We start from the raw sequence: 14,631 nt of genomic DNA on the forward strand, positions 1-14,631 counted from the left end.
CATATGATCTGAAACACGCAAATACACACACGCATGTCTTTCTGATGTGTACAAAACCTCAAACACACACACACACACACACACGATGCTCCCGTATGGAATGCAGCGAGGATCAATATGCTGGTGTCGAAACACAAATTCATTTGACCTCTTGTATTGCTGGTCAAATCACATGCACACACTCAAAAGCAAACAAAAGAAGAAAAAAAAAGAAAAATGTACAGGTATTTGATATATCTAAAAAGTGAAAAATAATATATCTGATTTATTAGGAGGTGAACAGCAAGTATGTGCTTTTTTTTTTACCCAACTAAAAACTAACATTTATTCTGGAGTGCTTAAAAACCGGAACAAAGTTTAACAGCAGATTTTATAATATATTTAATAGCATATTATATATATATATATATATATATATATATATATATATATATATATTACATAAGTAAAATATATCCTTTGATTACTCTGATGTATATATAAAATATCACAAATACTTATAGATGAACTATCAGTAAAAACCTGATTACTACTAGGTTAAAAAAAATACAAAAACAAAGGGTGAAACTACTAGTCTAAAAAAAAAAAAAAAAAAAAAAAAAAAAGACAAGGCACATTGGAGCCAGGCATACTGTGTTTCCAAACATGTCTGAACAGCAGATGGTGCTCGACAGACACATGGTTTGTACTAACAGCATCATCAATGGTCTGGTTTCAGCTCTTCCATCAGATGAAGAGGAAGAGGAAGAACAAGGCTGTTCAGTGCACTCTAATCACGCCGCGAGTCGCAGTGCATTTTGGTCGCTCTCCGTGTTTCCCAACTTGACGATCTTCCCTCAGCTGGAGGGATTCGACTGTGCAAAACGCATTTCTAACTACTGACATCTGAACTACTACTCATGAGTGACATTATGAATGTCAGACAACTGCTGTACTTAATGATAAACATTTACTTGCACTGATGTTAATACTATTAAGTGAGTGTGCATTATAAAGTGACGACCTTACATTAAAAAACCGGGTTGATGTAAAATTTGGTGACAAGTAACGTAACGAAAGGAAGTGATCAAACTGCATTTCGTAGAGAAAGCAAGTGGACTTGTTACAAAATATAAATACGCTTAAAAGCATTTTGAAAAGCAAGAACAGAACACATTGATATGAATATTGGGACAAGATACCCTGTAATGAATTTGAAAAAGGAAAAAAATGCTTGCTATGCAGAATACTTTAACATTAAATGTACATGCATTTGATGTCATATTGTTTTTAATGGATAATATCATAATTCGATATTTTGGTGATTTTAGTTGATATGATACACACACACACAAATATAGTCAAATACAAATGTGTGTGTATATATATATATATATATATATATATATATATATATATATATATATATATATATATATATATATATATATATACACACACACACACAAATATAGTCAAATACAAATGTGTGTGTGTGTGTATATATATATATACACACACACATATACATAAATTTCCATTATTTAATTTTTTTGTTTGTATTCATGTTATGTTGTTTCAGAAAGCCAATGACCCTAGTGAGCCTCATTTTAGTTTATCAATGCCACAAGCCTTTTATGATGGAGATACAGTTATCAGGAATACAGTATTGAACTGTTGGTCTGCATATGCTCGGCCTGTGGGTTTGTGACGTCAACAGCATAGCGGCTCGTTTCAGGAGTGACCCGATGACCGTCGATTTTTTACTCTCTCATAGCACAGCAGAAGTAACAGTCAGGAAAGAAAACATAAAACCTAGTAAAACTAGCCAAAGCAATTCCAAAGCAAAATACGACACCTCAAACATGTCTTAAAAATGATCATCTTTCTGATAAATCGGAATATGAGAACTCCCTGCCTTTAAAACCCCCGTGTCTCTTGACCAGGCGTCTGTCTGAAGTCGTCGGGGAGCGCGGGGAGACTAAGAGGTGAGTGCAGCCGAGGGAAGGGGGAAATGTTTGAATGACAGCCCGCCGACCCCTCCTCCTCAGTAGTTGTGTGCAGAAGAGTGACCAGGTGAGTGAGGCGGGGTTAGAGGAGGAGTTTAAAGTTGAGAGTCCGCCCCCAGGCTGTTAAGCTCCTCGGGAGAGTGCTTCTCAGCACCTGATGCTGCCTGACGGAAACCGGCGGAGATTTCGTCGAACGTCCGGCCCTTGGTCTCTGGGACTTTGAAGTAGGTGAAGATGAAGAAGCACAGTAAAAATACGGTGAAGATGATGAACACGTACGGCCCACAGAGCTCCTGTTAAAGCACAGAGAGAATAAAGTTAACCCAGCCATTTATATATGTGTCTGTTTCCCTGATACTTCTCACTGGCCTCTTACCTCCACATATTGGAAGCACATGCCCACGATAAAGTTTGCGGTCCAGTTGGAGAATCCAGCAACAGCAAAAGCAGACGGTCTTGGGCCTTGACTGAACAGTTCAGCCACAATGAACCATGGGATAGGGCCCGGTCCGATCTCAAAGAAGGCCACAAAGGCAAAGATTGCTACGATGCTCATGTAGGACATCCAGTCGTACTTCTCCTGTTAGAGAGATGGGCAATAAAGACGTCAGATTAAATACATACAATCTAAACCACAAGGACGACTATTTGAATGATTAATAATTCTAAACATCATCACCATGGCATTAAAATATATATTATTTGCATACCAGCAAGGCAAGAGCGATGGTCATCAGTACAGCAGATCCAGCCATTCCCAGCAGTCCCAAGAGATGCAGAGACCTGCGGCCCGCTCGCTCTACCACAAACAGCTGCATAAACATAACAAATCATATTGATAGGATGAAAAATGCTGAATAATACTTGCTCATTTTGTGATTGACATCATTATTCAATAACTGTTTGACTGAACAATTTTTATGTAAAGAAATTGTGTACAATAAATAAAAATAATAATAATTAAATTGATAATTTACTACATTTTGATTATTTTATATATCAAATATCAAAATTTTGCCATTTCATAAATATATAAAAAATATAAAAAAAGTATATATATATATATATATATATATATATATATATATATATATATATATATATATATATATATATATATATATATATATATATATATATATATATATACACATACATATACACACACATATATATATATATATATATATAAATAAATTCTATGCATATATTTATCACTTCATATAAAATGAAAGTTTTACATCTAAAAGTGCACTGTGTATAAAGTTATTGTCTCAGTCACTGAAACCAGTTGATTTAAAAATTTGTCTCAAGCCGTTTCATGTTGACGTCAATATGAAACATTATAAAATTGTCTGTCACATTTGTTGACCTGGAAAAACTTGATTTTCGAGAGCTGGTCTGACTGAAAATGCTACTAGGTAGTGCTTTTGGAGCATTAAAATCTCATTAACAAAATCATCTGGAGGGGTTTGAAAAAATTTATTTTGAACAAATAGTTTGGGAATCATTTAACAAATATGATAAAAAATACATGCATATTATAAGGAAATGAAAGTATATTTTGACCTTGCATGTTATCCTGTTTAATACTCTAATATGAACTTTTCATAATCATTATAGGAGCACCATTATAATATATATGCGAATATGTATATATATATGTTTGCATACGGATACTTACCGATACGACAGTAAAAGCGGTGTTGACGACTCCTGCTCCGATAGTGGCGTAGACTGGCTGCTGCACACCTGCCTTCTCAAAGATCTTCGTGGAGTAGTAGAATACCTACACAACAATGTTAACACCAGTTAGTCATGAAAATCAAGTTTCTATAAAATCAGTAAAGGCACAGGTCTGAGGTTTGCCTCTGTTGTATTAGTAAACGTGTGTGCATGCAGGTACTCACAGCATTGATACCAGACAGCTGCTGGGACAGCTGCAGCATGATGGCTATAACAATCGGCTGTCGGTAGAGCGGAGAGCGGAACAGTTCAGGAATGGTCACCTTCTTCTCTCTCATCATCTGTCTGCTCTCCTCCTTCATCTCCTGCATGTCTGCACTCACATCTGTCATCCCGCGCAGCTTTTTAAGCACTAGAGGCACATAAAGACATTTGTTTACACTGATGAAAACAGTACTACGCTGGATAAACAGAGATTTTTAGGTGCCGTGGGTCCGGGCTTACCCGCTTTGGCTTTGTTTTCCTCGTTCCGGTTGATGAGGAGAAATCGGGGGCTCTCGGGGCACAAGGGCAGTAAGCAGCACTGCAGCAGGGCTGGGATAAAGGTGAAGCCAAGGAGGAATGGCCACATGGTGGCATTACCCATGATTGAGTCCATACCAAAGATCTAAAATACACAAAACAGCACATAAATATGGAGAAACACACAAATGATTAGTGAAACTGCAAAAAACGTCCTGAGTACGTATGTACCTGAGCCATAAGGATGCCAATAACTATGCCCAGCTGATGAAGGGTGCCCAGCGCTCCTCTGAGGGCTGTGGGGGCCACTTCACCCACGTACATGGGCACAAAGCCAGTGGACAGACCGGAGTAAAGGCCCACCACGAACCGCCCAATAATGAGCATCTCCCAGGACTCCCCCATCTTAGAGAAGCCCATCAGTGCTGCAGCAATGAAAGCCAGAACGTTAGCCATGAGCATGGAGTTCCTCCTGAAACGAGAAAAAAAAATAGGAAGAGATTAATAATACAACATTAAAATAATCAGAAACAATGACTGTATAGTATACAAGGAATAAAATAATAACGTAAAAGTCTGTGCCATTATTAATGTTAAAACAATATCAAATGTATTTCACCTTCCAAAGCGGTTGACGAACAGCCCAACGGAGAAGGATCCAATAATGCCACCCACAGAGAAGATGGCCACAGACAGAGACCACAGGGTAGTCATGGTTGTTTTTGGGATGCTATCCTTATATCGATCATTCCATGTGTCATTGTAGAAGGCCTCAATGATCTACAAGACAAATACAGTCACTCAGTACCAGAGTGTTAAAGTTACTAAAACTCAAACTAAAAATAAATTGTTTCTTGAAATAATTTAACTAAAAAAAACCCTGTTTAATTTCAGCTTTTTGCCAAGGAAATATTTTAATTTAGTTGAATATAATAAAATATTAACATATAAAATAGTAAAAACTATACAGGACTTGGGTAGAAAATAATAAAATTAAATAAAAAGCCCAACAAAAAAATAATAATAATAATAATTGCAAAAACAACAAATTTAAATGAAAACATAAAAATATTAAACTAAATAACTGACTCAAAATGTTAATAAAAAAACTTACACCTTACAGCAAAAATCTTACATTGTTATTTATATTTTATTACGAAGCACATTTTCTGTTAATTAAAAAATTCTGAAAGCAAAACATCCAAATCAAAAAAATTGTTTGATCACATATAAATATTATGCAAATTACAAAAGTGTGATTCTTCCTTTTTTAATCGTTTTAATTATAATTACAATAGTACATTTTAAAAGCTAACTTTTTATTTTATTTGACTAATACAAGCTAAATTTTATATCACCAATCTGCTCTGATTGCTGGAGATCTATATAGTAATGAGCAATTCTGCCCAGCAGGTGGCTCGCTGTCTTGTTCAGTATTAGGTAACATGGTTTTGTGATGAAAACTGAGACCCTCAGAGGGAGTCATGTTTCTCTGGGATCTCTGTGTGAACTGTTTGTTGATAAACACAGACTGTCTGCTGTGCTCAGAGGAATGTCACCCAATAAGATTCAAGCTGCTTTATAAAGGGCAAGAAATTCAGCTTGTTCTGTATGATCTGTTGACGTATTAAGGTCAGGATGCCAGTTGTCTGCACTACTTTCTGTCTCTCCTTTCTCGTCATCAGCTCTCTGACACCTTGGGTATGTAAAAAGCCCTTCAGTGCATCAGCATCACATAAATTACATGCATGGTTAAACTCATGTGCCTCAAAGTTTAATCCGTCATTACACAAGCCTGTTAGAAAAAACACCACGGTGTTTGTTTTTATACAATCACTATTAGACACATGCACGCAGAACAAGATATTTAGTTATTAAAAGTTTATAACATATACTAAATGTTGTCTTTTTTCCATTTTTAGAGGCTAAACTGCTTCTCAAATAATCTCTTTAAACACAGTACTTTTAGAAAGCATTTAGTAAATGCTGAACACAGTTTAAAGTATGAAAAAAGAAAATCAAATGTGTTTGGAATGAATGAGAGAAATCATTTGAACTTTAATGATTGGTTTTCTGAATAAATTCCTGCATGGGGAGTACAGCAAAGACCCACCTGGTCACAAATAATACAGTCTATTCACAGAGGAGTTTCATGCTGAATAGTGCTTCATAACACAGTATAGTTTTGGTAAATTGTGAGTGCAGTCTCAGTAAGGGACTGTGGACAGCGAGCCCTTGAGGGTACAGTAATCTTATCGAAGAGATTATTTATAGAGAGGGTCTGCGTCAGACCCACACCCACACATATGTTACTCCTATTAAGGCCTCGGAGTCGACACAGCCCCATCTCACGTGCTAAAACTATTGTTACAACCATCAGAAATGCAAACAGTGAAAGCGAACACACCATTCTTTGCCAGCTATGTTTAAGTAGTTAAAACACTGTACTCTGGCCTAATAACAATAGGCAGATAATAAAATCGTATTTTACTTTGCATAAATTAATAAAACAAAACCCCACAAAAAGTAACATACAACGGTAAAATTAAATGTCACAAGAAAAAGGGCAATCATTTTTGGATTTGCTCAAATTTGAACAGTGTTACTTAATTATTAGTGTTTTAAAGATTAACTGTAAGTGAGTGTTAGAAGGCAATCAAAATGAACAAATTGGGGAAATGAGAATGCTTAATTTAGCATCTATCATTTGCAATATTGACTGAAAAATTAAATATTAAGTAGCACAACAAAAAATCTTTCTTAAGCAGTATATTAAAATAATATATTGTGAGTATATGTACACACACACACTACTTGTTCTTTATGGTGGATATTGATAAGTCAAATCCTCCTCTGGTTTCTCTAGAGAGCATATAGTGAGAATATAGAATCCATACACTCCATATAGTGCTAAAGACAGAAAAGCTGCATTCACATAAGCAAAGCCTGGCCCCTAGTTCAACACACATGTCTGAACAAGCTAAGCTATGTGTGAGAGATGACCTACACCCTGTAGCAGAGAGAGAGAGAGCATATTTCATGTATATAGACAGTCGCTTACTTAACAAATGTAAACCGACTTATAATATGTGAACGAAAGGCAAAATCTCCCCAAGGAGATGTATAGAGCAACTCTACAGTCCTCCTGGAGTTGAACAGGAGGCATTTGTGCTATGTTGATGTGTGTGCGTGTGTGTATGTGTGACAGACAGGGATTTGGAAACAGCTGCAGCAGTCCATAATGAATTTGTGAAGGGTCATTTGATAATGTTAAAGTCCAAGGACACACCTGGGATACTGGGGTGAACAGTAAAGAGTTTGTCACTCAAGAGTTTGCGCGTGTGTCAGTTGTTGCTCGTCACTCACCTTTTGCGGGGCGTTGATGACACCCGTGTTGTAGCCGAACTGAAGGGAGCCAATCACAGCCGTCCCGACAGCCAGCATCAGCGGCAAGGTCAGTTGCTGTCGAGGGAAGAATAAAACAGAGTCGTTTTGTGTTACACAATGAATTGTTTTGAAATCTCCATCATCTCTCATTGTCCAATAGAGCTCTATTAACCTCGGGACAAAAAAAGAAGATTGGCCAGACCTGACTGCAATAATCAGAACTATTCTCAGAGGTGTGGTGACCTGTTGTTTGACATTGTGTGTCATGGTAGCTGTAGAGCTTGTTTTTATTCTTTGCTTCCTCAAATAGCAAAATCAGCACATCATGTTAGCCAAACTGTGCTAACTGCTAAGATATTGCTCAGATGACAACAGATGTCTTACAATGTCTTGTTTAAAAGTCTTTTGTCTGAAAGATTAAAAAAAGAAACAACCCAAACATATTAATATTTCTTTCCCGGCATTCTCAAAAGAATTCTATTGTTCAAATATCCAGCATCACCCCCTCTCTTCCTGGTGGACATTAAAGATTAGTGCTGCGCAAAATGACAAGCATTTCCGCCTCTTTCAACACAATAGAAGTATTCACTCACTTGGATGACTTTCTGACAGGTTTTGTTCGTTTGTCTGCAGGTTTGGACGATTTATTTTCATAATTCTCAGGAAAATGCTCAAAAAATAAATCGCTTTCCTCATTATTACAAAACAAAGCCAAGCTGAAATATATTTGCTTTGAGACTGGCTGGTTTGAAAATGACTGGACAAAATGTGATGAAATCTGTCTGCAACACAGGAAACCTTGAAGGTGAAAGGGAACTGAAAGCTCAATAAAACAGTATGGTGTACTAATATTGCAGTGAAGCAATGCTACATAATCAATCCTTTATATTAATTGTAATAAAAGAACAAGAATATGACAAAAACATTTCATGTACCACTAAGGTTATGATTTTTGACATTATTTTCATTTATTCAAGCATATAATTTATTTACTGTGAAAACAGAGAAAGATTAACTGTCGAAAAAAAAAAAAAAATGTCACTGTGCAAAACTAATATAGCCTTTATTTCCTTTTAAATAAAAATGCAATTACCTATTTTTAGAGGAAAAATTTGACTGGGACACGAGAGGCCTCACATGATTCAACATTATCTACCCAAGTCTGGGTAAAATGACATGAGAGCGAGACTGTGCCTTTTGACCTGAAACAAACTGTTCTGCAAACTACAAAGACTGAACCTGAACTTAAAAAAAGACTATGATGCAAGTCTACTGGACAACTTGGGTGAAGAATGTCTAGTGGTTTAATCAGCCTCTATAAAGAATGAGTTTATGTAAACCCTCTTCTCCTCTGAAGGCATCATCATCGTTTGGGTTACTGTTTTTTTTTAGAAATCACTGAACTGGACTTTTCACACAGGGAGGATCTCAGGACATTTTCTGACTCATAAGCCTTTAACAGCTTTGCGAATATGAATGTCTGATGAAAACGTAGGTCTAAATACTAAATACTGTCGCTGCATCATACAGAGCCTCAAGCACTTCTTAAAGTTTACTCAAACTCGCATGACACGGCATCAGCAGGTTCTACACTTTTTGTATTCCTTTTAAGGAAATCAATCTACAAAAGATGGGATGTGTTAAAGTTCTCTGGCTTGTTGATTCATTTTAAAAGCCCTAAACAACTCTAAAAAGGAGCTTTAAACTTCAAGTTTTTCTTACTCAGGCCAGCATTTAGCGTGCAAGATGAGACTGTAAACAGATCTCCATTCTGAACATTTTTCAGAGCTTGGATTCCTTCTTTATAAACAGACAGTCAGCGATGTGAAAGATACAAGGTCTGGATATTTGTACTCCTTTCATTTGCATATACTGTACACTCCCCTGAACAGGACACAAGCGCTTATGAAGTGGACACACCTTCACTTCATGTTGGTTCACGGAGTTCACAACTATGCTGTTTAACCAGCTCTGAACCAGGAAGCCAAATGCACACAGACAAAACCTAAATATTCATTCTGGAGTTTAAAATATAAGTCAAAAATCGCACACAGGATCACATTCACCAAGCTCGCACAAATGAAAAAGCAACAAACAGTAGCCTTGGCACAGTCTACTTCCTTCAGTAGTTAACTACATCCTTCCTGCCGCTAAAACATTAGTTCTGATGGGAAACACAAGGCCTGTAAGGTCTGTATCTCTTTAAGAAAGATGAAACCTCTAAATATGGAAGATTTGCGTCTTAACTTGAGGGGAGGGTGTAGGTTTGGCTATGAAACATTCCTCCTAGGAATCCTGCCTTTACCCTATATTACTATGCAGACATGCCTAGTTAAACACTGCATACCTGTAACTAACTAAACAGATCAAAAAGATATATACACTTGACTTGGCCCTCTCTATGAAATATATTAATGTGTGGAACTCGGACAATTTTGGAAACGTTACATTAAATGGTTGATTGGCTACATATTTATGACAAGATGATTTTAGCTTCGTCATCCTGAATTCACACCGCTCACAACATAAACAGTCACACCCTTCTGCTGATAGCACATACTGACAGTTGACTTGGACACATATTTTGACTCAGTGCTTTTATTGTGAGTGTGTTATATTTAGGTTACATAAGGGTTAGGGTTTCTTCTTGCTGTTCAAACAATAGGAATAATAATGACTTTTTAAAATGTCATTATTGCATGAACAGTAGAGTCACTTCCTGTCGAAAAATGCAAACAATTTTCCTCAACAGGCAATTGGATGCTGGCTCTGTTGTAGCAACCAAACTAGCATGCAAATAAACCTCGCTATTCATTGCAAAGTGCAAAGGCTTTTTTGGGGGGGAGATTTTGGGCCCCTCTGAGTTACGTAACCAATTTGAGCTGATCTTCGCATTGCTTAAGACACTGAAAAACTTGCAGAGGCTGGGTTATTATTATTTACTTTAAATGTTTTCTTTTTAAATTTAGTTTCATTTTGCCCTTCTCAGAAATGTGTCTAATAATGTTGGTATCTTTAGTCATCCAGGATCAACAGACCTCATAATCTAGGTGTAATAACTGCTAAACTATAGATTATCAACTAAACAACAGCAACGCTGCTGGAAGTTTTCATACTTTATAGCCTCTTTAAACTTAAAAAACAAGGATTCCCGTCACAACATTAACATCATTTCAAGCTAAACTAATCATTTTCTGTGCTTGAACTTACTGACCTTTCAAACAATTCACCCATTTATTACTCTGTTTATTTAATGGTTAATTAATGATCTTGTACAACACACCCTATGTTCAAACTTGTTCATTCATCTAGGTTACAAGTTTAGATTTTATTAGACTACTAAAACTTTTAAATTCTGATCAATACTATGCATCCAGTGTTTTACTTATGTGGGAAGTAGCTGTATATTTATCAGGATCCCTTTAGAGTGATGATCATGTCCTTTTCGTGGATCATTTGCGTGAACATCCAGCTGGTTCTATTCTACATTACTTCTTGCTTGAACAACGAAATGATAAATATGCCGTTTAAATATATTAAAATATTTTCTTACTAGCAAACTTAAAGTCACTCAAATCACCTGACGCTACATAATGAGATGGTATGCGAGATCTGGGAAATCCAGATGTTTTTTTTGTTTTGTCAAATGTGTCTGGGTACATTTTGAGTCAATTAATGATGACACAGGCCTGCAAGATAAGAAAGAGAAGCTGTTTGGTTTATACTCAAGGAGAAGAGCTTAGCCGGCAACAAAGACAAAGATCTCTCTCTTTCTGCCGTACTTACTCTCTCAGAGGTGATGCTCCGACTGGCACGTCCTCTTTCTCAAGCAGCATATATCTGCCAAAAGTCTGGGACTCCACTAATATCACGGTTTAACATAAGCCTCTCACAACTACACTGAATTGCTTTTACACACCGCTATGCATACATTTCTGCATCTTTTTTCAGCGCTAACAATGCTATCCTTCACTGAAATGGGCCCCCGCTAGGATTTGCTACTGCTGTATTACAAACAATATTATGTAACCTACAGTAAATGACCTCAAGCTAAAAACTCTCTTTTAAACGTCTGGCGTTAACAATTACAGCTCAGCACCGATTCGCCCCTTGATTTTTCAAGGAAGTAAATTACCTCACTGGAATTCTATCATTCCATAATCCGATTCTGCTTAGAAATCCCTTTATTAGCACCCATTAGGCTGAAATGACATTAACAGGGAAGTACACACGAGACGCAGTCATGCAGGGGTGAATACGAAAAGAAAACCAGCCTGAACTGAGAAAGCAAAATAGAATTAAGTCTTTTGACAGTCTGCTTTAGATTTAATCCTTAATCAAATGCTTCAAATGTCAAATTGAGATTTCCGCTTGTTGCTTCTGCTTCATGTAGTACAGGTCAACTGCACACCGCCTCCAATTACTTGACTTTACATCTGTCCTGATGCTCAGGTGTAATTTTTCAACAGTTTGAAGAGATTATAATGACATGTTTTGAATCAAAAACACTGCCTTTGTTACACAGTATATGGTAAATGCATATCTCAAATATCTAACTCGAAGACTTTATCCGGTTGGCTTAACTTTTTTAGCTCATAATATCCCATAGTCTTAAGAGTTTGGTTCAGTGACAGGTGGAAAGAAGAGCCAAAAGAATGAGATGAATTCGTAAGCGATCTGTTTTTCATTTTATCTTTCCATCTTACCTGGAAATATTTTTTTGTTTAGTCATTAAATATTTGCTCGGTAATCTGAAGGTGAACAGAATGCGTTGTAGATCATTAGATGTGACATTGTGCCTCGGAAGTCTGCATGAAACCAATTACGTTCAAATAAAAAAACAGAAATGTTTCCTTTTGGTTTAGAACGCAACCACAGTATCTGGAGACAAAAAGAAAATATAGATATCCTCCTACGCAAATATTAAAACCCGACAGGTGAGTGACAGGCGTGGTTCTGCTGTCTGTTCACACAATACACAGAGATAAATCTACTTTAAAAGGTCTAAGCACGTTTTAGAGTCGGTCATAATATCTAAAACCTTTCCGTAAAGCATACATTCTTCACATGTTATTTAATATCAGAAGCTGGTTCGGTATGAAAAGACTAAGCACGAGGGTTGTCTTAACAAACAACAATGCATGTTCATGTTTCTCTGGCATTAGGGACACAAGTGTGAGCGTTGAATGAAAAGCCCTGTACGACACAGGCAAAACACTAGGCAGTGTGCTGGGAACGGGTCAAGAACACGACCTTACTGGCAGGGTTACGTTAAGTCTTCCCTAGCTTGAAGCCAGCTGCAGCTCTCCTTCCCCAAGGGATATCTCCATCGTTCCCAGCACATCTACCAAACACTAGAATAAATGCAGCAACAGCATAAAACACAATGTATTTTTTTTTAACACTTTAGGTCTAATTTCACTTACGAACTCTACATTCAGTATTAAACCAATGCATTCCTGTGGTTTGCTTTATCGTGATGAAAGAAGATAAATAAAGCCCACAAGATCATGTAAAGTTGCTAAGTTTATGAAATCTGAAAGACACTATCATCGGTGATCATCATGCAGCTATGGTTAGCCATGTATAACAGCCTACTAGTCACGTATGAGTCTCTAGCTCTAGTAGTATTAGTCACTAGTTTGGACGGTGACCAAAATAAAACTAGAGATGGGGCCATCCAATTGAAACATTATTATCAATTTTAAGGAGAAATGCAGTCACATGTAATTACATATACACACACACAATCCAATTAAATAGATATAGACACCCTATTACTGCAAATATATAAACAAAGAAAGTATACACTATAAAGTGTAGTGTTCACACACACATACGGACACACCACTATGATTCTAGTATTTCTGATGATATAAGCAAAGAGATATATTATATAGAAAATAGTAGAGTATATTTTTGCTTTGTTTATGTGATGTTGTAATAAATTGCAATATTGTATGTAAACACCAAAATGCAAACGAAGTACTTTAAAATTCAATTCTGAAAAATAAAAGAAACTTAAAGACAAGAAAAGATTAGAAAAGAAAAAAAAAATGAAGAGAGAAGAGCTGGCTACTGATGGATTCAAGTGGGCACGTACACCACGATTCTCTGACCGTGTCTCAAAACCAGGCATGCTGCCTACAAAAATAGCACTTTAGGGCATCACATGCGCCACCACTGATACCTAAAGATGCCGTCTAAACAGGCAGCTCATTGTGCTATAGAGACACATCCAAGAAGACAGCAGTATGATTCGCCAAATTGCTGTCTATGTAGGCAGCTTACAAGGTTTTTAGCACACAGCCTTTATCTTTAAACAAACGAGTTCCCGGCATTGACTAACTACGATCAACACCTACCAGTTTTTAGGAAACTGTAACACGCTGATGTGCGTTCATCACAACTCAGTAACCATGTGACAGCTCTCAGCATGTGGTATAGGTTTATTTTGGCTTTTTTTTTGTCACTCAACTAGTTTGTCAACTTTTTTAGAGCTCGAGATGAAGGCTCGCGAGGCTATGCGGCTAATAGCTGACATTCGGAGAAGTATTAAACTACTCCGTTTAACTACACAGTAATACCATTACAGAACAATAAAATTTTTCACATACGGTCTTATCAGGGTTTGTCCCCGGTCTTTATTTATTTTTGACGAGAAAAGCAAATAGTTTTTTTGGCGTTACCTTTCCGCCCTCCATCACGTCTTGTCAAACGTTCGATGACGTCTCGCCGTACGTTGACTCAGTCGAAACTTCGTCTTTTCCCTCGGTTTTCACCCAAAATTAAACTTTTAAATAAAATTAACGACAAAAACTATAAGTAAATAAATACAGCGTCGCCAAGCGCGATGTAGCTTAAAAGGGAGACCGAGCAAATGCCTTTAGATGCCTCTCTTCAACTTCTCCTGACAGCTCCCTCGTTCTTAAACGCGTCTGTTTCTTCTTCTTCTTCTTCTTCTTATCTGGTCTACTTAACAAAACTAAAGTTATCGGTTCGACCGGTGAGTCTGAGATGCTGTCCGTGTTCGCCGGGCTATATGCAT

General features: G+C 36.9%; 1 protein-coding gene across 1 annotated transcript; it reads right to left on the reverse strand.

Moving 5' to 3' along the window:
- Positions 1–1,477: 1,477 nt before the first annotated feature.
- Positions 1,478–14,629, reverse strand: slc2a1b (solute carrier family 2 member 1b). Its single transcript, XM_043242639.1, has 10 exons — positions 14,273–14,629; positions 7,563–7,658; positions 4,816–4,976; positions 4,428–4,668; positions 4,179–4,341; positions 3,899–4,086; positions 3,673–3,777; positions 2,699–2,800; positions 2,365–2,568; positions 1,478–2,281 (listed from the first exon to the last, which is right to left on the reverse strand). Exons 1-10 carry the CDS (start codon positions 14,285–14,287, stop codon positions 2,084–2,086), a joined length of 1,473 nt encoding a protein of 490 aa, XP_043098574.1. The 5' UTR covers positions 14,288–14,629; the 3' UTR covers positions 1,478–2,083.
- Between the last annotated feature and the right edge of the window lie 2 nt (positions 14,630–14,631).

Source organism: Puntigrus tetrazona, chromosome 6, assembly GCF_018831695.1.
Source record: "Puntigrus tetrazona isolate hp1 chromosome 6, ASM1883169v1, whole genome shotgun sequence".
NCBI classification, from domain to species: Eukaryota; Metazoa; Chordata; class Actinopteri; order Cypriniformes; family Cyprinidae; genus Puntigrus; species Puntigrus tetrazona.